Source organism: Salvia hispanica, chromosome 3 (genome assembly GCF_023119035.1).
Source record: "Salvia hispanica cultivar TCC Black 2014 chromosome 3, UniMelb_Shisp_WGS_1.0, whole genome shotgun sequence".
NCBI classification, from domain to species: Eukaryota; Viridiplantae; Streptophyta; class Magnoliopsida; order Lamiales; family Lamiaceae; genus Salvia; species Salvia hispanica.
In genome coordinates this window covers 4915574-4935531 of record NC_062967.1, presented here as the reverse complement: position 1 = coordinate 4935531, position 19958 = coordinate 4915574, and the positions used below count along the sequence as shown (strand labels likewise).

The window sequence follows — 19958 nt, the reverse complement described above, 5'->3', positions numbered from 1 at the left end:
TTTTGTTTTTAACCAAATAATATTACCTTTTGATTTGGCACACTTTAGTAGAAAAATCATTTAATTGAACTAATAATTCACGTGCAGACAATTTTTGGTTGAAAAAATCGTGACAACACAACATTACACATTGAATGAGTGCTGATAGGTACATAAATAATTATAGTAGTACTAAAATAATATTATTTCAAACATATAAAACTTCAAAAAACAAATATTCCACTAATACTCCTATATTAACTTTTCATCCAAGAAAAGTCTATTTTGAATGTTCCAGAAGTTACTAAATACTAAACATTTTTAATCGGAAATGTAATTATTATGTAGCTCTCAAAGATTTTATTTAATACACATATTTGAAAAGAAAATCTTTTACAAGTAATTTTAATAAAAAAAAACAATCTATTAAGAAATTAAATTGAATGCAATTGGACTTTATGCATAGCATTTACTTCTTACATAATGATCAATATCCCAAAGAAATAGAGTGGAATCTCCAGAAGTTTACGGAATATGTCTAAATTACAGTACAGTTGATTAAAAGAAAAGAAAAGAAAAGAAAAGAAATTCGAGAACTGGAAAACAAAATAAAACTCGCAAACATCTCAGATTCGGGGCTCAATCTCACTTTCTCTCACAATTGAGGTATGAAAATTGATTATTTTGTCGTCTTAAGCAAAAATGTAGTCAAACAGTTTCAAATCAAGGATTGTTAGCGCTGTTGCGTTGTTGATCTGCCTAAAAAAATTTCATCTGAGCTTCTTTCTTCAGCTTTCGCCATTTTTAGTACGCAAGCTTAATTTTAGTTGTAGATTTGTTATATCTTTTTGCTTGTGTGTAATTTTAAGACTTTTTTTATGGGAGTTTGTTTTCTCATTTTTTTGTGCTCTCTTATGATGGTTGTAATGTGGTTGACTGCTCTGTGGAGTTAGTTCACAATTTAGTATGGTACTAAATTTGTTATGCTGATAGAATGAATATCTCTGGCTGATTAATTATGGAAAATTGTGTTTTTTTTGGCTTATATGGTGTTTCATTTCGATGTTTATTTGTTGATTAGGTTGTGATGTTGATGGATTGAGTGCTCATATTGGTTAGTATTCTTGGAAAAGGACTGAATTTGGATATAAAGTGATAGATTTGATCGATATTGTCGATAGCAATGGCCTGGCTTAGAGTGGGGTCCAGTGTTGCAAAGCATGCCATTCAGAGAACTTTAGTGCATAGTTGTTCGTATGCAACGCAGACGAGGACCCTGTCTGCTGGAAACAGATATTTGCATTCGACTGTGTTTAGGTCAAAGGCGCAATCTGCACCTGTTCCTCGTCCAGTTCCACTCTCCAGGCTGACTGACAGCTTCTTGGATGGGACGAGCAGCGTGTATCTGGAAGAGCTCCAGAGGGCTTGGGAGCAGGATCCTAATAGTGTTGATGAATCGTGGGACAATTTCTTCAGAAATTTTGTTGGGCAAGCTGCCACCTCACCTGGGATTTCAGGGCAAACCATACAAGAGAGTATGCGACTGTTATTGCTCGTGAGAGCATACCAGGTTTATGGTCACACGAGAGCCAAGTTGGATCCGTTAGGTTTGGAAGAGAGGGATGTCACCGATGACCTCGATCCAGCCCTTTACGGTTTTTCAGAAGCTGATCTTGATAGAGAGTTCTTCATTGGTGTATGGCATATGTCTGGATTCTTGTCTGAGAACCGCCCAGTGCAAACCCTGAGGGCGATATTGAAAAGACTTGAACAGGCTTATTGTGGAAACATAGGCTATGAGTACATGCACATTGCTGATAGAGAAAAATGTAACTGGCTGAGAGACAAGATTGAGACTCCAACACCAACTCAGTATAGTCGCCAGCGGCGTGAGGTGATCCTTGACCGGCTTATTTGGAGTACTCAATTTGAGAACTTCTTAGCTGCCAAGTGGACTGCAGCCAAGAGGTTCGGGCTTGAAGGTTGTGAGACGTTGATTCCTGGCATGAAGGAAATGTTTGATAGGTCCGCAGATCTTGGAGTGGAGAGCATCGTCATTGGAATGTCGCACAGAGGGAGATTGAATGTTCTGGGCAATGTTGTGCGGAAACCTCTTCGTCAGATCTTCAGTGAATTTAGTGGTGGTACTAAACCCGTGGATGAAGTTGGTCTTTACACTGGGACTGGTGATGTTAAATATCATTTGGGAACCTCTTATGACCGGCCAACAAGGGGAGGCAAGAGAATTCACTTGTCACTGGTTGCAAATCCTAGTCACTTGGAAGCTGTGGATCCTGTAGTGGTTGGAAAAACTAGAGCCAAACAGTATTACTCTAATGATGTTGACAGAACAAAAAACATGGGCATTCTGATACATGGTGATGGTAGTTTTGCTGGACAAGGTGTTGTCTATGAAACTTTGCATCTTAGTGCTCTTCCAAACTACACTACTGGCGGTACAATTCATATTGTTGTGAACAATCAAGTGGCATTCACTACTGACCCAAGATCAGGGAGATCTTCTCAGTATTGTACAGATGTTGCGAAAGCTCTGAGTGCTCCAATTTTCCATGTCAACGGTGATGATGTGGAAGCAGTAGTCCATGTCTGTGAACTTGCAGCAGAGTGGCGTCAAAAATTCCATACAGATGTTGTTGTTGACATCGTGTGCTATCGTCGATTTGGCCACAATGAAATTGATGAACCATCATTCACTCAACCGAAGATGTATAAGGTCCATTTTGTCAATTCTCTTGTTCATATTTTCTTTGAAATCAAGATCTGCTTCTCTCACCGTTTCTTCTCAATTTGCTCAAACCTTTGTTATCTTTCCTTCTTGATACTCAATATGTATATATAAGGTCTGTTAATTTTCTTTTTCTACTTCACTGTGATATTAGGACCTGCTTCTACTGTCGCTTTTCTAGTTGTTACGAAGCTTTGTTATCTTTCCTTCTTTTAGTACCCAATATCCTTTTTCCATTTATTATAGTAGAAATTTAGAAGCTTCTGATTATTGTACTTTTATGATTTGTACAGGTCATCCGGAACCATCCTTCCGCACTTCAGATTTACCAAAACAAACTTCTAGAATTGGGTCAAGCTACAAAAGAGGATATCGATAAAATAAACACCAAAGTCCTTTCCATTCTAAACGAAGAATTTATGGCCAGCAAAGACTATGTGCCTCTGAAAAGGGACTGGCTTTCAGCGTACTGGGGTGGTTTCAAGTCTCCTGAACAGCTCTCTCGCATTCGTAATACTGGGTAATTTTTCACCAAATAGAGGTCCTCTGATATCATTGTTTGTTGCTTGTCTCAATTCCAGATGCTGAAATGTTTTATTTGCAGAGTAAAACCTGAGATTTTGAAAAATGTTGGCAAAGCCGTTACAACTCTCCCAGAAACTTTTAAACCCCACCGAGCAGTGAAGAGGATCTTTGAAGACCGTGCAAAGATGATTGAAACAGGTGAGGGCATTGACTGGGCAATGGGAGAAGCACTTGCTTTTGCAACCTTGTTGGTTGAGGGAAATCATGTCAGGTTGAGTGGGCAGGATGTGGAGCGAGGTACTTTCAGCCACAGGCATTCTGTTTTACACGATCAAGAAACAGGGGAAAAATACTGCCCCTTAGATCATGTTATGATAAACCAAAATGAAGAGACGTTCACTGTTAGCAACAGGTAATTTATGTCCCTATTTCCTCTCCACACACATGTGCTAAAAAGATACTTTGTCCTTGCATGCTCTGGTTGGAATCCTATTATTTCAAGTGAACTATATCTGTGCAAGTGCGCATAAGCATTCATCACCCACAGCTTTCTAACAGATTGTTCAATTGGGTTTCTTAATAAGAATAAATTTCTGATATTGAAGATGGAAATGATGTTTTCTGAACTATAAATATTTAATGGGTTATTTTTTTTCCATGTTACTTATTTGTTAGAAACTTTTTATGTGGGGAATCTGAGGATATGTCTGTCAAACTTTTTCTCCGCATTGAATTATGCTATATTTTATTCACTAGTTGAAAAGTTTTTACATGTAGGGTGCAAAGAAAGAGTGTTCATACGTGATTCCTGTGCCTTCTGTCAATTCTTTTGATTTCAAATATTTAGAAAAGTCAAAATTTACCATATGTGCTGTGCTTTTTATTTGATATATAAAATAGGTTGTTCCTTTTAGGAATTTCAAATTCTTAGGAAATTGTTCATGAGAATGAGAAGATGCTGATATTTACTCTTTATCCTTGCCCATTCCCAGCTCTCTTTCGGAGTTTGGAGTTTTAGGTTTCGAACTAGGTTATTCCATGGAAAATCCCAATTCACTGGTACTCTGGGAAGCCCAGTTTGGTGACTTTGCCAATGGGGCTCAGGTGATATTTGACCAATTTATTAGCAGTGGAGAGGCAAAATGGTTGCGTCAAACTGGATTAGTTGTACTGCTACCTCATGGATATGATGGTCAAGGTCCTGAACACTCAAGTGCTCGTTTGGAGCGTTTACTTCAGGTATCTCTTTATGATCCTTCTGCTCTCTTTATAACTTTTCTTGTATTACTTGCCTTGGTTTTTCCTATTTCTATTGTTGGCTGTCGAGCTGTCTGAAATCTGAATGATGCATCCTAAAAGTACATTGAGAAAGACTAATAAAAATAGCTCTGAACAAAAGTGTATTCCACTGCATCAAGGTCAATGGCTGACTGTTTTCCTGGGGAAAACACAGAACCTATTATGTTTTCTAGGCACTGGAAGAGGGCAGTATTTTTGAGGCACTGGCCTTATTGAACCATGCACATTTGTAACCACAGTTGAGCAAAAAGTTTAAGTTATACCAACAAAATTTGATGGATTTCCATGCTTTTCGTAGTGCTTATACATTACATTGGTTGAAATCAATATTTCTATGAAATTTTATTTGCATGTGATTTTACTGCAGCACTTAAGAGGAAGTTTGGCTAAGGTTATTATAAGAGCTTATAAGTTTCAACTATTTGTTACGTGTTCTTATAACTTACAGTGTTAGATCATATTTTTGTTTGATTGTTTTGATAATTGAGCTTATAAGTATGTAATGATAGTTACAATCATAAAAAAAGTAGGTTTTTCAAAATGAGATCTTTTTTGATCCTTGCCTTTTCGAAAAGAGCTCAGAAGCTTCTGTCATCTTATTTTAAGAGCTAATAATATCCACTGTAAAAGATCTTGTAAGCTGTAAACCATCACATATGCTCTTTTTAAGAGCTTGTAAGCCCAGCGAAACATTCTCTGATCTCCTCTTCTGAAATTTTGCAGTTACTTTCAGAACATTTTATCTGTTCATCCCTTCTTTTATGCGATATCCATTTAGTTTCATCGTTGATATGTGTGATTTTTTGTTTCTTGAACTGAAAAGCTACTTTTCCTGTTACAATACAGATGAGTGATGAACATCCCTATGTTATCCCCGAGATGGACCCTACACTTAGGAAACAGATTCAGGAATGCAATTGGCAGGTGGTTAATGTTACTACTCCTGCAAATTATTTCCACGTGTTGCGTCGCCAAGTAAGTTCTTTTAACTCACTATATCTCTAAGATTGTGCAGCTGCATCTAGTTTCTCACCTGTTGCATATTTGTTTCAGATTCATAGGGAATTCCGTAAACCTCTCATTGTGATGTCCCCTAAGAATTTACTTCGTCACAAGGAGTGCAAATCAAATTTATCCGAGTTCGATGATGTTAAAGGACACCCAGGTTTTGACAAGCAAGGAACAAGATTTAAACGTCTCATAAAGGACCAAAATAATCACTCAGATCTTGAAGAGGGTATTAGACGTTTGGTTCTTTGCTCTGGAAAGGTACGGGATATTCTTCTTTCTGAATTTCCCTCCCCCCTCCCAACACACACACACACACAGAAAAAGGAATACGTATGATATCATAGTAAAAGATTGAGAGTATGATTTTACAACTGTAGTCTATGGTTTATATTTTCAGATTTACTATGAGCTTGACGAAGAGAGGAAAAAAGTGAATGGAAAAGATGTCGCAATTTGTAGGGTCGAGCAGCTTTGCCCCTTCCCGTTTGATCTCATCCAGCGTGAACTGAAACGATACCCAAGTAAGTCTCCAAAACTCGCAAATATACAATAAATGCTGTTTAATCAAATAACTGTCCATGAAGACCTTTTACAAAGACAAATTGACAAATTAAGACCTTTTATTATTTATAAATCTTTTGTCCCAAACTTTCAGCATTCTTTCCAACATACCTCTTCTCTTCAAAGACCTTCGATTCGACTTACAGGAATTTTGATTTATGTCTTGTTTGACGTAACCTGGCGATGTAACAATGAGCCACCTCATCAGATTTTTAGGTGGATTATAGTTAATTGAGATGAATTTTGTTTGTTGGGTTAATTATGTTTTTTGTCCCCAACTTTTAGTTTTTGAAGGAAAACATGATAGTTGGGCACACAACACATGGTTAACCCCTCACCCCAAAATCTATCTTAATTGAACTGTAATTCACCTTAAAATCTGGCAGAGTTGACTAGTTGTGCCATCGCCGGACTTTTATACAAGACACTAATCAAACTTTTTGCTGAGTTGAAAGTTTTTAAGAGGAATAACATATACTCCCTCCGTCCCATTAAATATGCAACATTTGGGAATCAGCGCGGGTTTTTATATAGTTATTTTGTGAGTTAATGAAGAGAGAGTAAAGTAAGAGTGATGAAAAAGTAGAGATAGAGATGTTTCCATTTTAGGAAACGTTTCATTTTAATGTGACAAACTAAAAAAGAAAACGTTTCATTTCTAATGGGACAGAGGGAGTGCCATTTTTCTGAAAAATGCTGGAAGTTGGGGATACAAAATCTATGTTGAGGTTATGGACTCCAAAAAGATTATTTGAATCATCATCACCATCTAGAGTGATTGCTTGGTCTGTGATTGTTTCAGATGCGGAGATAGTGTGGTGCCAGGAAGAGCCCATGAACATGGGAGCATACAGCCACATCTTGCCACGTCTTGGAACTGCGATGAAAGCTCTTGGTAGAGGTACTGTGGATGACGTTAAGTACGCTGGCCGAGGTCCGTCTGCGGCGACTGCTACCGGATTTTACCAAGTTCATGTTAAGGAGCAGACTGAACTTGTCCAGAAAGCCTTGCAGCCTCATCCAATTACTTAGGTACAAATAACACCTTCTGGATTGAACCAACGGTGTGTTTCCGCCATTTTTTGCCTTCCGTGAAACGTTGAAGCAGTCATGATTTTAGGCTGTTTCTGTATTTGTGAATAAAATTTGTCGCTGAACTCATTCAAGCGTCCTAAAATGAGGAGTATACATTTTCTGCCCTAACGAAATTGTGGACAGATTGGTAATAATTCCTTATTATTAGTACATGATAATATCAATCTTTTAAAGTTCTATATTTTTTATGTTTTCCTTTACTCTAGTTGTTATAACTTCACTGTCGTGTATAGGGGTGTCGAAACGGGTAGCGGGTAACGGGTAATCCCGAACCCGACCCGATACCCGTCGGGTATCGGGTCCCCGTTACCCGATGAAATCGGGAAACGGGTCGGGGTCGGGTATAATTATTTTGGCTTTTGCGGGTATTGGGTATCCCGATACCCGACCGGGTAATCCCGATAGTCCCGAAATACCCGATATGTATATTAATATTTTCTAATTTTTTATTTTTAATTTTAATACTTACTGATTGGGATGACTCAAAAGTCATAATGTAATTTTTTATTAAGCGTATTTTTAAATTTTTAACTTGTGATTAAGGTTAAGTATTTTTTATCTTTTTCCGCCTTATTCTCTTCTCCCACTCTACGATTCAACTCCAGTCTCCTCTACCAGCCGCTTGCAGCTGATCGTATGATTATTTAATCTTCTAAGTTCTTATTAATTCTAGAATTTTGATGTGAAACTGTAATAATATGAAAGATTCAAAATTTAGAAATAGATGAAGACAAATCACATGGCTTCATCTCAATTCTCAATAAAATTAAATTAATAAAAATAAAGTTTCAAGTTAGCAAGTACTACTTCAAAAAAAATCATCCAAAAATATCATACTCCATATAACAGTTCATGTGAAATCATATATAGGAGTAGAAGTGTGCAAACAATTTGCAAATAATTAAAAAAGGTTTGAAAAAAAAAACATGTTTCGGGTCGGGTACCCGCAATGTCGGGTGCGGGATACCCGACTCGGGTATCGGGTAATACCCGATTCACTGCGGGACGGGTATCGGGATTAACATTTTGGCCGAAATCGGGTGCGGGTACCCGACTCGTCGGGTGCGGGTACCCGCGGGTACCCGTTTCGACACCCCTAGTCGTGTATTAAGAACATTTATGTCTGATTTGTTTTCAACAAAGATGTCTCGATGAGTTTTTTCAATTGTGTTACCTGTTAGTTTTACTTTTTGGTACTGTGTTGGAAGAAACATAAAAATAAATACTTATCATTCACCGTTTAGCTCAAAATGTCTTCTAAATCTCATATAATAGCAATAAACAGTACAAATATTTACAGCTATGCTATTAATATTATAACTAAAATAATCTATCAGTATAATAAACATTAATATTATTGGCGTAAAAAAAGGTTGAATCTCTTACCCACTGGGTTAATGCTTAGGGGACATGTGGGATGTAGCGCCCAGCTAAGGGGAGCTGCCCATGAAAAGTCCAACCTCAAGGTGCATAATGGATCGAAAAATGTTACTCCTATTAGGGAGCCTGAGCTACATCCTGCGGGCATAAACATTAATATTATTATTATCACTAAACTCAGCATCAATTATAAAATACCTTGTGAATTATAGGAATCATAGTAGGTAATTTGATAATGATAAAACCACAAGAATGTCATTCTAAGAGCATCCACAATGGATGTCCGATCTCACGCCCTATTGTCCGAGATCGGGCTCGGGCATGATTGGGCATCCGTTGCAGGTCTCGGGCGTGCTCGATATATATGGTGAATTCACGTGTGTTTGTATATATAACACATTATGCATATCGTTTATTTTAACTTGATGAATTGAGATTTTAATTAAATGTTTTATGATTATGAATCTATCGAGACGGTGGAATGAATGATTACATAATTCAATTCTCATTTTAACATGTATTTTGATTATATTATGTTTATTTTGCAATCACCAAAGTGAGGCAAAATAAGAAGAGTCTATAATCAAACTCATATTAAAATTTGTTTAAGCAATTAATCTCTATACATTCTTGATTATATTATGTTTAATTTACAATCACCAAAGTGAGGTAAAATAATAGTTTATAATCAAATTAAGTGAAAATCTGCTTAAGCAATTAATCGCTATACATTTTTGATTATATTATGTTTATTTTGCAATCACCAAAGTGAGGTAAAATGAGAAGAGTTTATAATCAAGTTAATATGAAAATCTATATATGCAATTAATCATCATGCTTGTTGTGACTATTCATTATCTAAATAGTTTGTTTGTTATAAGGTCTAGATTCCCAAAGGAAATAGTCTTTGTGACATAATAAACACTAATGGAGTTAATAATTTAAATTGGTGTCGATTACCCAAAGGTAACGCCAATTTATTATTACTCAATTATTGAACTAAGATGTGGATATTAAAAGCATGATTTTTGTTATTGTATGAAGACTACCCAAAGGAGTTTTCATAATTGCCTCATGATATGGGTTTTCAAATAAATGTTCGTGTTATTATTCAAAGCTTTTATATGTGAGCATTCAGATCTTAATTGCTCCTATAATGTAAAAACATATATTTTTTGCTACTAGTATGTTTACCTCAAACATTCCCCAATTTATTGGAACTAACTTCTTTGAATGGAAAGAGAAACTTAAGTTCACTCTTGAAGTAATGGACTTGGACCTAACACTGTTGAATGATAAACCAATTATTTTATGATCAAAGTAGTTGGCTGATTACCCATAATGCTAGGGAAAAATCTAACAGGACTAAGTTTAAGTTCATTAGAATGTTCGTTGCAGATAAAGTCTCTCGACGGACTGACATTGCAAAAGAATATTTGCAGAATGTTGAGGATCGCTTCACAACTGCATATAAAGTCTATTGCAGGAAAACTTATGAAGGATCTCATGAGCATGCAATATAATGGTTCTCGGACTATGTACGAGCATGTGATGGACATAAATAATATCTCTTCTGAGCTGAAGTTAGGATTATAAGTGAATGAGAATTTCCTTGTCCAATTGACCCTAATTTCCTTACCTCCTCAATCTGGACCATTCCAAATTGATTCACTATAAAAGATTAGTGGACTCTTAAAGAATTGGGAAACGTATTGGTCTAGGAGGAGCATAAGATGAAGAAGTATGGAATGAGTGCATCTCATGCTCACATTGCAACTGAAGGAGCATCTAAAGGATAATATTCATTCGAATTTATCATTCTTATGGCATAAAGGAACTGGATCATATTTCTAGTGAAAGAATTGAGAGGCTTATAAAGGATAATATTCATTCGAATCTATACTTTACAAGCATTACAGTTTGTGTGGATTGTATTAAATGAACAAACCAAACACAATACTAAAAATGCCACAAGAAGCAATGAGCTCCTTAAATTATATATACAAATATTTGCGGACCTTTGATGTCTCGACTTTTGGTGGATAAAAATATTTTATCACCTTTATTGACGATTTTTTTCGCGTTATGGATTTATTTATTGCAAGAAAAATCTCAGGCACAGTTGAACATTTTATGACTGAGGTTGAAAAGTAATTAAATAGAAAGGTGAAAATTATTCGATCCGATAGAGGTGGTGAATTTTATGGTCGTACCACTAAAATAAGTCAATTACATGGACCTTTTGCCAAATACTTAGAAAAGCATGGCATTTATGCTTAATATACTATGCCAAGTACGTCTCAGCAGAATGATGTTGCTGAGAGACGAAACCGAACTCTCATGGAAATGGTTAGAAGCATGATAATTCTACCTTACCCATAATGTTGTGAATCCATGCTCTTAGAACCACTATTTATGTATTAAACCGGGTTTCTAGTAAGGTTGTACCAAAGACTCTATTATGAACTTTGGGCAGGTAGAAAACCCAGTTTGCAGCACCTTCATGTTTAGGGTTGTTCAGTGGAAACTAGAGTATACTCTTCGCAGAAAGAAAAAAAGGATTTTAGACAATTATTGGTTATTTTATGGGTTACCAGAAAAATCCAAAGGGTATAGGTTTTATTGTCCTAATGATAGCATGGGAATTGTGGAAACTGGAAATATATGATTCTTTGAGAATGGTGAGATCAGTGGGAGTTTTAACACTCATAATATGGTCATTAATGAAATAAGGGTATAACCTTTTTCCCTCATTTCCTCAAGAATTAAGTGTGGCAAATATTGTTGAACAGCCTAACAATATTTGAATGACCAACCACTTAATGATGATGCCAAAGTCATTGAACATGGGTGTGGAAGAAGCATCTACAGAAGTGCCATTTCTGATGACTATGTGGCATATCTCCAAGAATCCGAATGTGATATAGGAATACGTAATGATCCAGTTTCATGTTCACTAGCCATTAAGTGTAATAATTCTACTAAATGGATTGATGCATGATAGATGAGTTAAAATCTATGGATTAAAGTCTGGGACCTTGTCGAATTACCCGATAAACAAAAGTGTATTGGGTGTAATTGGGTCTTCATGACCAAATTCGACATAAATGGTTTCATCTAACGATTTAAAGTCAAACTTGTTGCCAAAGGTTATACTCAGAAAAGATAGCATTGATTGTAAATAGACTTTCTCTTAAGTATCAAAGAAGGGCTCACTTAGAATCATTTTGGCACTTGTAGCCCATTTTGACTTGGAACTACATTAAATGGATGTGAAAATTACTTTTCTAAATGATGATTTGGAAGAAGAAGTCTACATGGAACAACCTGAAGGCTTCATTAAGAAAGGGAATGAACATTTAGTCTGCAAACTTAAGAAATCAATTTATGGACTGAAACAGGCTTCTCGACAATGGTATTTTAAATTCCATGACACTATTACTGCTTTTGGTTTTAAAGAGAACACTGTTGATCGGTGCATATACCTCAAGGTTAGTGGGAGCAAGTTCATATTTTTGGTTTTGTATGTTGATGATATATTGCTTGCTAGTAGTGACATTGGATTACTACATGACACTAAAATTATCTCTCTAAAAAAAAATTCAACATAAAAGATATGTGTGAGACATCCTATGTCATAGGATAGAAATATCTTGTGATCAATCACGTGGACTCTTGGATTGTCTCATAAAAGCCACATAGATCAAATCTTTTAGAGAGATACGACATGAGTGCATGTTCTCCAAGTGTTGTTCCAATTCAAAGGTGACAAATTCAGTTTGAATCAATGTCCAAAAACTGAATAAGAACAGAACGAGATGAAAAATATTTTTTATGCATCTATCGTGGGAAGTTTGATGCATGCTCAAGTATGTAAGCTTTGCGCTTCAAATTGTTAGGTCGTTACCAAAGTAACCCTGACATTGAACATTGGAGAGCTGCAAAGATAATAATGAGATACTTAAAGGGAACAAAAGATTTTATGCTCACATTAAGGAAATCTGATCAACTAGAAATGATTGGATTTCCATTAAAGCTAAATTTATGGCTTGCTTTGAAGCATTAATGATTGCAAAATTTTATTTCAGGTCTTGGTATTGTCTCCTTAATATCCAAGCCCTTGAAATGTATTGTGATAATAATGCAATCGAATCTTTCTTTAAGAATGACAAGTATTCAAAGGAGCTAAACACATGGAATTAAATTTTCTTGTCATGAAAGATGAAGTTCGGGAACAAATAATATCTATAGAATGTATAAGCACACAGCTTATAGTTGCTGACCCGTTGACTAAGGCGTTACCGCCTAAGACATTTATGGAATAAGTTAACATAATGGGTCTTGGGTATGGAAACGTCTAACCTTTATGTCCGAGGGCGCGCCCGATCACGCGTTGGTCCGATCAACGCGTTTTTGAATTTTATTTTTTTTCTTTTTCAATTCTATAAATATACCTTAATTTCACTCATTTTTCACACAACTCTCACACATCTCTCTCAACTCTCTCTCCATTGCAATATCTCTTTCACTCACTTTTCCAAAATGTTTCCCGGGGGAGATATTGGTCGGTGTATGGAACGCGCAATGTTTGCTTTCGGGAACCAGATTTTCGCCGGTATTCGTGCAATACAAGAGCAAGAGCAAGCCGAACAGCAGGCCCAAGAGCAGGTCCCGAGGCCCATCCGCCGACAGACATCCGTCCGCCGAGAGCATGTCCTTGCTCATCAACGTCTGTTCGAGGACTACTTCGCCGAACATCCCCGGTGGGGCGCGCCGGTTTTTCGCCGACGGTTTAGGATGCAACGAGAGCTGTTTCTCCAGATTGTTCACGCGTTGGAGGCGCGCGACGAGTACTTCCAGCAGCGGGAAGATGCGGCCCACAGAAACGGTCCATCCCCACTGACGAAGTGCACGGTTGCGCTTCGTCAGTTGGCATACGGCACTACAGCGGACATGTTCGACGAGTATCTTCACGTCGGGAATACAACTGGCCGGGAGTGTCTGGTAAAATTTTGTGCGGGCGTTATTGACGCCTTCGGCGTTACATATTTGCACAAGCCGAATGCCCAAGACTGCCAAAACCTGCTGCGGATGCACGAAACGGTGCACGGCTCCTAGAATGTTAGGAGTATTGATTGTATGCACTGGGAGTGGAAGAATTGTCCTGCAGCGTGGAGAGGCCAATTCACCAGTGGGTATAAGGGTACCCACCCGACGATGATCCTTGAAGCAATCGTTGACCACCGTCTTTGGATTTGGCATGCTCACTTTGGCGTGGCGGGGTCCAACAACGACATCAATGTGCTGAACTCGTCCAGTCTCTTCACCGAGCAATGCAATGGGAGCAGTCCGGTTATCAACTTAACTGCCAACGGACAACAGCATCATATGGGGTACTACTTAGCCGACAACATTTATCCGAGATGACCAGTTTTCTTGAAGACGATCTCCTGCCCAACGGGTGCGAGGAGAGAGTTTTTTGCGGCAAAGCAGGAGTCTGCACGGAAGGACGTGGGGCGAGGATACGGTGTGCTTCAAGCGCGTTGGAGTATAGTGAAAGGTCCGGCTTGTTCCTGGTACAGGCATCATATCACCAATGTCATGTATGCATACATCATCTTGCACAACATGATTATTCACGATGAAGGTCGTGCAACTAGTGAGTGGTCCGACGATGAAGCCGGTCCGAGCGCAGGTCATGCAGCCCCGCCGGTCGTTCGAGGTTTACCCTATGGAGTCAGCGAGAGATTACAAGCTCAGGAGAGCATGCGCAACCAACAAGCTCATCTTGATCTCTTGAACGACATGATTGAAGAAGTTTGGACACGTAGTGGTCGTTGAAATTGTACCTCTTTAGTTGTAACTTTTTTTATAAAAAAATTAAGTAATGTATGTTTTTTTGCTAGTTCATTAATTAGAAGTCTAATTTTGCTATTTATAATTGGTAAACATAAAAGAAAAATTAAAATTGAAATGAGAAACGGATAATAGATAGGGCATCACTAGGGCTCCACCATGGCAGAAAAATGGGTCTGCTGACGTAGCAATCACTAGAGCTCTCACTACGCGTGGATGCTCTAATTATAATACACCATTTAATTATCATCATAATGATTAATGAAAGACTAATACTTGTAAGTTGTAACTAAACTCCGCAACAAATATGGAAGACCTTGCGTCAATACATATAGATGAAATATTTTCAATCATCAATTTGCTTTGATTACTTCAAATAACGTGTATACGTATCATTTATATTTATTCTTTAAATTACCTAAAAGACTAAAAATAAGTTATGTTGTTTTGTTATTCTTTTATTTGAAATTTTTTGTTTAAATATTTATTTCATTATATTACTCAAAGTTTGTTAGTATTAAAATCAAACTTAAGTTATTTTTATATTTGCGTTATTCTTATTCATTTATTTAAAGTGTAGTGTATAATTCTTATTCATTTATTTAAAAGTGTAGTGTATAAAATAATAAAATCCTATTGAATAGATGTAAATGTGATTACACGTAAACGCCATAATAATTGATATACATATCCTTTAATTGCCCCAAAAGCAGCAGCAAACGCTCTCTTCGCCAAGCGCAGCGCTATCATGGTTGGTACCTGATCTCGATCACATCATATTTGCACTGATCTATGCATCTACACTAGGTATTTCATCTCCAATTTTGTTTTTGCAGTGCAATTGCAGACTGAGATTTCGTGTGCTTTGCCTCCGATCTTCCTAGCTTCCATATGCATGATGATTTCTCTGGATCATAAAGGTTTCTTCTCTCTCTCTCTCTCTTAAATTTATGCTTGCGTTACTAGGGATCGCTTGCCGAATGTGATTTGGTTCGTGCAATTTTTCCTTATTTTTTGTTGGAGAATTTTAGGTGATTTTGTTACGTTATGGGGAATTTAGAAAAAAAAAGCATCAACTGTAACAGGAGATTTAGCGACGATCAGTGTTATTTTCTATTTTCTCGATTCGGTTCGTTTTCTCAATTTTGGGGAGTGAATTGTGTGTCGTCGTTGAGGTTTTTTTTTTCCGATTGGGCTTGAGATTTTTACGATCCTTGTTTATTCAAAGTAGTGTATTGATGTATAGATGCATGGGATGAGAAAGGTTAGCGTTGGTGATCACAACATTGGCTAATGTATAGTGATATTAATTTAAGAGTATGTTTGTTTGTGTGTTGGTTAGTGTGTGATATGCTTATGTTTGCTTCTAAATGTTTTTATATTAATCTAATTATTGTTTGTGTGTTGGTTAGCTGATTTGGAGCTATTGTCTACTCCATATAGAGACAGCTTAGTAAGATACACATTCAATCAGTGTATCTTTTTCAATCTAGTCTATTGCTAAAAGTAAATGCCGCCTTAAAGATAAGACGTAAGCTCGTTGGGAGAAGACATGACAAGAAATAGAAGGTTTGAACTTTCTAGGATGCAGATGGAAATAATTAGAGGAAAGGAATTGGAGGGGAATTGTTCTAATATTTATCCTCCGAAATTCCCCAATTTTCTTTTGTTTATGGAATGTGCAATTAAAGATTGCAGATTGTTAGGTTGGATAATCATGTTTGGTCTTTCAAGAGATAATCGTGTTTTGTTTATTATCACAGCATTTTATAAGACGTGGAAGTTTATTTCTGAGTGTATTTGAAAATTTTCAATGGAAGAAGAGTTTAGTAGAAAAGGAAGTAGCTTGTATTTCTTTGCTCACATTAATCTTTGCTCCAAAATTTAAAAACAAAATACACGTTTGGACCTTTTTCTTAAAAGTGTTCTGTCAAAGAAACATGTGTCCTGCATAAGGAAAAAAATTAAGTATAAGATCTGGTCTATTTATCTGGATATGAGATCTAATATAATTACAGCAGCATTAAACTGAGCGTCTGTTAATGCTGTTCAGCCTGTTTGTATACTAGCATAGCCTTTAGTCTTTCTATACAGACTTATATGTAGTTCAACTATATGTGAAATGTGTGAAGTTCCATTGCTCAGAGTAGAGCACCACACAGTTGAATTTATTTAATCCACATCATGTGTCAATATATGAATTTTGTAACAATAAGGAGGAGCTGTATTTAGAACTTTTTGATACTGTATGTTTCAGATTACTTAGTAACTCTTTGCCTTTCATTTGAAATGGCTTGGATAATTAGCTTGTGTAGTCAGTGCTAGCTTGCATTGTGCATGCTATGGTGATGAACTACTAATCCAATGATCCCTCAACGTGCAGATGCTATGCAGAGTAACCATGAGACTTCGATAAAAAAGATTCAAAATGCGAGTTACTTGTGTTCTCCATCACATAAAATGGCCTACTTTGAAGGTTTTCCAGAGTTGCATGATGATGCCCCTGTTCAAACAGGTTCAAGTTCAGGTTCTGGTTCAGGTTCGGGTGCTATAGATCAAGATTGCCCCTTAAGCAGTGAGCCTGTAGAACCTCTTGAGGAATCTACGAAGAGGCCCTTATATTATCACGACTTTGGCAAATGGTCTAGGAATCCTGGCTGTAACAATGCTCTTATGTGCCAGCTGAATGTCTTTCATGCCCATTTTCACCCTTCTGCAATGAACTACAGATTTCAGCGTGTCCCAGCACATATGATGGCTCAGAGTTATCTACATGATAAGCAATTCCAAGATTTCCAATATTTTGTTGTCATCGACTTTGAGGCCACATGTGACAAAGAAAGAGTTCCTTATCCACAAGAGATTATTGAGTTTCCATCTGTGATTGTCAGCAGCATTACTGGACAGCTAGAAGACAGCTTTCAGACGTATGTTCGGCCGACTTGTAATCAACACCTAACTGATTTCTGCAAAGATCTGACGGGCATACAGCAAATCCAGGTTTATAAGCATATTCAGCCTTCTTCAATGCATTTTTTGTGTCTTTTGTTTGTTTTTTCCTTTAAACTCTTCTTGGACCTCAGTTCATTGTCCCTTTATGCTGAAGAAATTTGTGATTTTCTCTCCATGATCTATAAACAGAACTTGTGATGTTTAAATGTCTAAGCTACTAATGGCATATCTATTTACACTTAAGTGGAAATCCTTGTAACAAAATTTGAACCTTTGTGGATTCGGTTTGAGTAGCTGCACAAAATTTGAACCTTTCCTTAGGAAAGTTCTTTCTTATGCTCTGCTGAAGCCCATAATATATGCTAAGAAGCCTGCAACCCCAAGAAGAAATTTGTGAATGACAATATGTGAAACTAGTTATGATGCTATATGATGAATTGTTGCTTAAATCTGGAAGATCTTGATGCTTGTCTGTATTTTGTACTTGCTTTAGGGGTTCTATGAACTTAATGTAGTTCCTGATGTGTATATATATTTATCTTGCGGGCTTTTAGGTTGACCGTGGAGTTTCGCTAAGTGAAGCTCTTCTCAGCCACGACAAATGGCTTGAAAACAAAGGAATAAAGAATGCCAACTTCGCGATAGTAACATGGTCTGACTGGGATTGCCAGGTGATGTTGGAATCCGAGTGCCGCTTCAAACAAATCCGAAAGCCTCCATATTTTAACCGGTCAGCACCATAGCATTATTATTTGTTTGAGATGAAAAAGCTTCTAATACTGTATAAAAGGCACTAACAGGATTCGCTCTCAACTGTGTTTGACTAGATGGATCGATTTGCGAGTCCCCTTCCGCGAGGTGTTTGGTGGGGGGAGGTGCAACCTGAAAGAGGCAGTCGAGAAGGCCGGCCTATCATGGCAAGGCCGTGCTCACTGTGGGCTGGACGACGCCAGAAACACTGCCTGCCTTCTGGCTTTACTCATGCACAGGGGGTTCAAGTTCTCCATCACCAACTCACTCACTCGCGACGAGCCCTTGATGTCCAACGCACCACCAGAGAAGCCAGTTTTCATTGCGCCACGTGCACAAAGACAGCACCAGAATCCCTTTTGTTACTGTGGGGTGAAGAGCAGCAAAGGGATAGTGAGGAAACCAGGTCCTAGGCAAGGGAGCATCTTCTTTGGATGTGGGAATTGGACAGCTGCAAGAGGTGCCCTTTGCCAATACTTCCAATGGGCTTCTTTGTGATCAATCTATCTATTTTGATCATATTTTATTCGAGGGATATTAAGATTATTTTCTTTCTTTAAATAATTTCGCAAGTTTTTCCTTTGGGAGGGGTTAGGTAATGATGAGAAGCACTTCTTAGTTTTAGTAAGTAAATAATGAAAATTGAGAGGTAAGTTGTGGGATTGATTAGTCTTTCTATGAATCTAGGTTTTGAATTTGAACAATTGGAATAGAGAGGCTGACTAGAAAGGAAAACAATAGGGAGAATTGCACTAAAGTGCAAGGGTTTTTGGCGTTGAAGTACACAAATTTTTAGTGTATTTTGATTTTGCACGCAAACTTTGAAAGTAGTGAATAAATAGATATTGTCTTCGTCTCATTTAAATGGCTCGTTTATTGAATGTGTCATTTAAGGTACTAATATGTTTATCTCTATTCTATTCTCTGTTCATTTTATTTATAAAATAATAATGTACTAAAATACCATGTAAAAGAAAGTTTCGTTTTATGCAAAATGGATGGTGTATTATCATTAATTTTCACTATTATATATGGGCCAAAGTTGAATTTGAATGACGAATGACAGTGTCAATTTATCAAAACAATGGCAATACATTTATAAAAAAGAGTGAATACATTTTTGACTAAAGGTTCTTTTTGGTCCTTAACATACGGAGATTTTTTTATTTTGGTCCAAAACCTTATTTTTTGAATTATTTGGTAGGGACCAAATAATTCAAAAGATAAGGTTTTGGACCAAAATCAAAAAATCTCCATATGTTAAGGACCAAAAAGGACCTTTAGTCTACATTTTTAGGCTCTCTACTTTTATCGACGAACATTTGCGGTCCCTATACTTGCAAAATATCATTTGCAGTCCCCATATTATGTCACTTGCTCGTTTCAGGTGCTTTTTCACTATTTAACCACATTTTTGGACAAATACACCCCCAAAAGGCTAAAGGACATTTTTGTACACTTACTCTCTAAAAGTAGGTACTTATATTGATATTAAAGTTAGTTTGGATACTTTAACTATGATTTATGTTTTATTTGAATAATTTTTGTCTAGAATGGTCATGGGCGGAACTAGTAAAAAGAAGGGTGTGACTTAAAGCGCCTACCTAAATTTTTTTCCCATTTTTCTTCTTAAAACTTTTTCTAAATTTTTACAAATTATGTTTAGCCCTTGTAGAAATTCTGCAAAAGAGTAAATGGTCATTATTGAATCAATGAGAATGGCTCAATCTGTGAGAGTATAAACTTACAAAGATCAAAAATGATTTTCGATAGCTTCAGGAAGAAGCAACCTAGTTGACGATAA

At 37.0% G+C, this 19958-nt stretch overlaps 4 protein-coding genes across 4 annotated transcripts; all 4 read left to right on the top strand.

Moving 5' to 3' along the window:
- The first annotated feature begins 472 nt into the window (after positions 1–472).
- Positions 473–7397, top strand: LOC125213122 (2-oxoglutarate dehydrogenase, mitochondrial-like). Its single transcript, XM_048113489.1, has 9 exons — positions 473–645; positions 1061–2713; positions 3019–3245; positions 3330–3662; positions 4243–4489; positions 5396–5524; positions 5603–5818; positions 5958–6081; positions 6924–7397. Exons 2-9 carry the CDS (start codon positions 1163–1165, stop codon positions 7151–7153), a joined length of 3057 nt encoding a protein of 1018 aa, XP_047969446.1. The 5' UTR covers positions 473–645; positions 1061–1162; the 3' UTR covers positions 7154–7397.
- A 5783-nt stretch (positions 7398–13180) lies between these two features.
- On the top strand, positions 13181–13714 carry LOC125215898. Its single transcript, XM_048117480.1, has one exon. It carries the CDS (start codon positions 13181–13183, stop codon positions 13712–13714), a length of 534 nt encoding a protein of 177 aa, XP_047973437.1.
- Positions 13715–13813: 99 nt separating this feature from the next.
- Positions 13814–14437, top strand: LOC125215888. The gene is made up of 2 exons (XM_048117469.1): positions 13814–13989; positions 14179–14437. Exons 1-2 carry the CDS (start codon positions 13814–13816, stop codon positions 14435–14437), a joined length of 435 nt encoding a protein of 144 aa, XP_047973426.1.
- Positions 14438–15129: 692 nt separating this feature from the next.
- LOC125212363 (ERI1 exoribonuclease 3-like) lies at positions 15130–19013 on the top strand. Its single transcript, XM_048112507.1, has 5 exons — positions 15130–15203; positions 15289–15372; positions 16836–17452; positions 17959–18134; positions 18232–19013. Exons 2-5 carry the CDS (start codon positions 15348–15350, stop codon positions 18650–18652), a joined length of 1239 nt encoding a protein of 412 aa, XP_047968464.1. The 5' UTR covers positions 15130–15203; positions 15289–15347; the 3' UTR covers positions 18653–19013.
- Positions 19014–19958: the final 945 nt, after the last annotated feature.

Coding starts and splice junctions, on each gene's coding strand:
- LOC125213122 (XM_048113489.1), top strand. CDS start 1,163: ATGGCCTGGCTTAGAGTGGGGTCCAGTGTTGCAAAGCATGCCATTCAG. Junction 4,490..5,395: donor GTTTGGAGCGTTTACTTCAG/GTATCTCTTTAT, acceptor GTTACAATACAG/ATGAGTGATGAACATCCCTA. Junction 5,525..5,602: donor TCCACGTGTTGCGTCGCCAA/GTAAGTTCTTTT, acceptor TATTTGTTTCAG/ATTCATAGGGAATTCCGTAA.
- LOC125212363 (XM_048112507.1), top strand. CDS start 15,348: ATGATGATTTCTCTGGATCATAAAG. Junction 15,373..16,835: donor GATTTCTCTGGATCATAAAG/GTTTCTTCTCTC, acceptor CTCAACGTGCAG/ATGCTATGCAGAGTAACCAT. Junction 17,453..17,958: donor CGGGCATACAGCAAATCCAG/GTTTATAAGCAT, acceptor GCGGGCTTTTAG/GTTGACCGTGGAGTTTCGCT.
- LOC125215898 (XM_048117480.1), top strand. CDS start 13,181: ATGTTTGCTTTCGGGAACCAGATTTTCGCCGGTATTCGTGCAATACAA.
- LOC125215888 (XM_048117469.1), top strand. CDS start 13,814: ATGATCCTTGAAGCAATCGTTGACCACCGTCTTTGGATTTGGCATGCT. Junction 13,990..14,178: donor GGACAACAGCATCATATGGG/GTACTACTTAGC, acceptor TTCCTGGTACAG/GCATCATATCACCAATGTCA.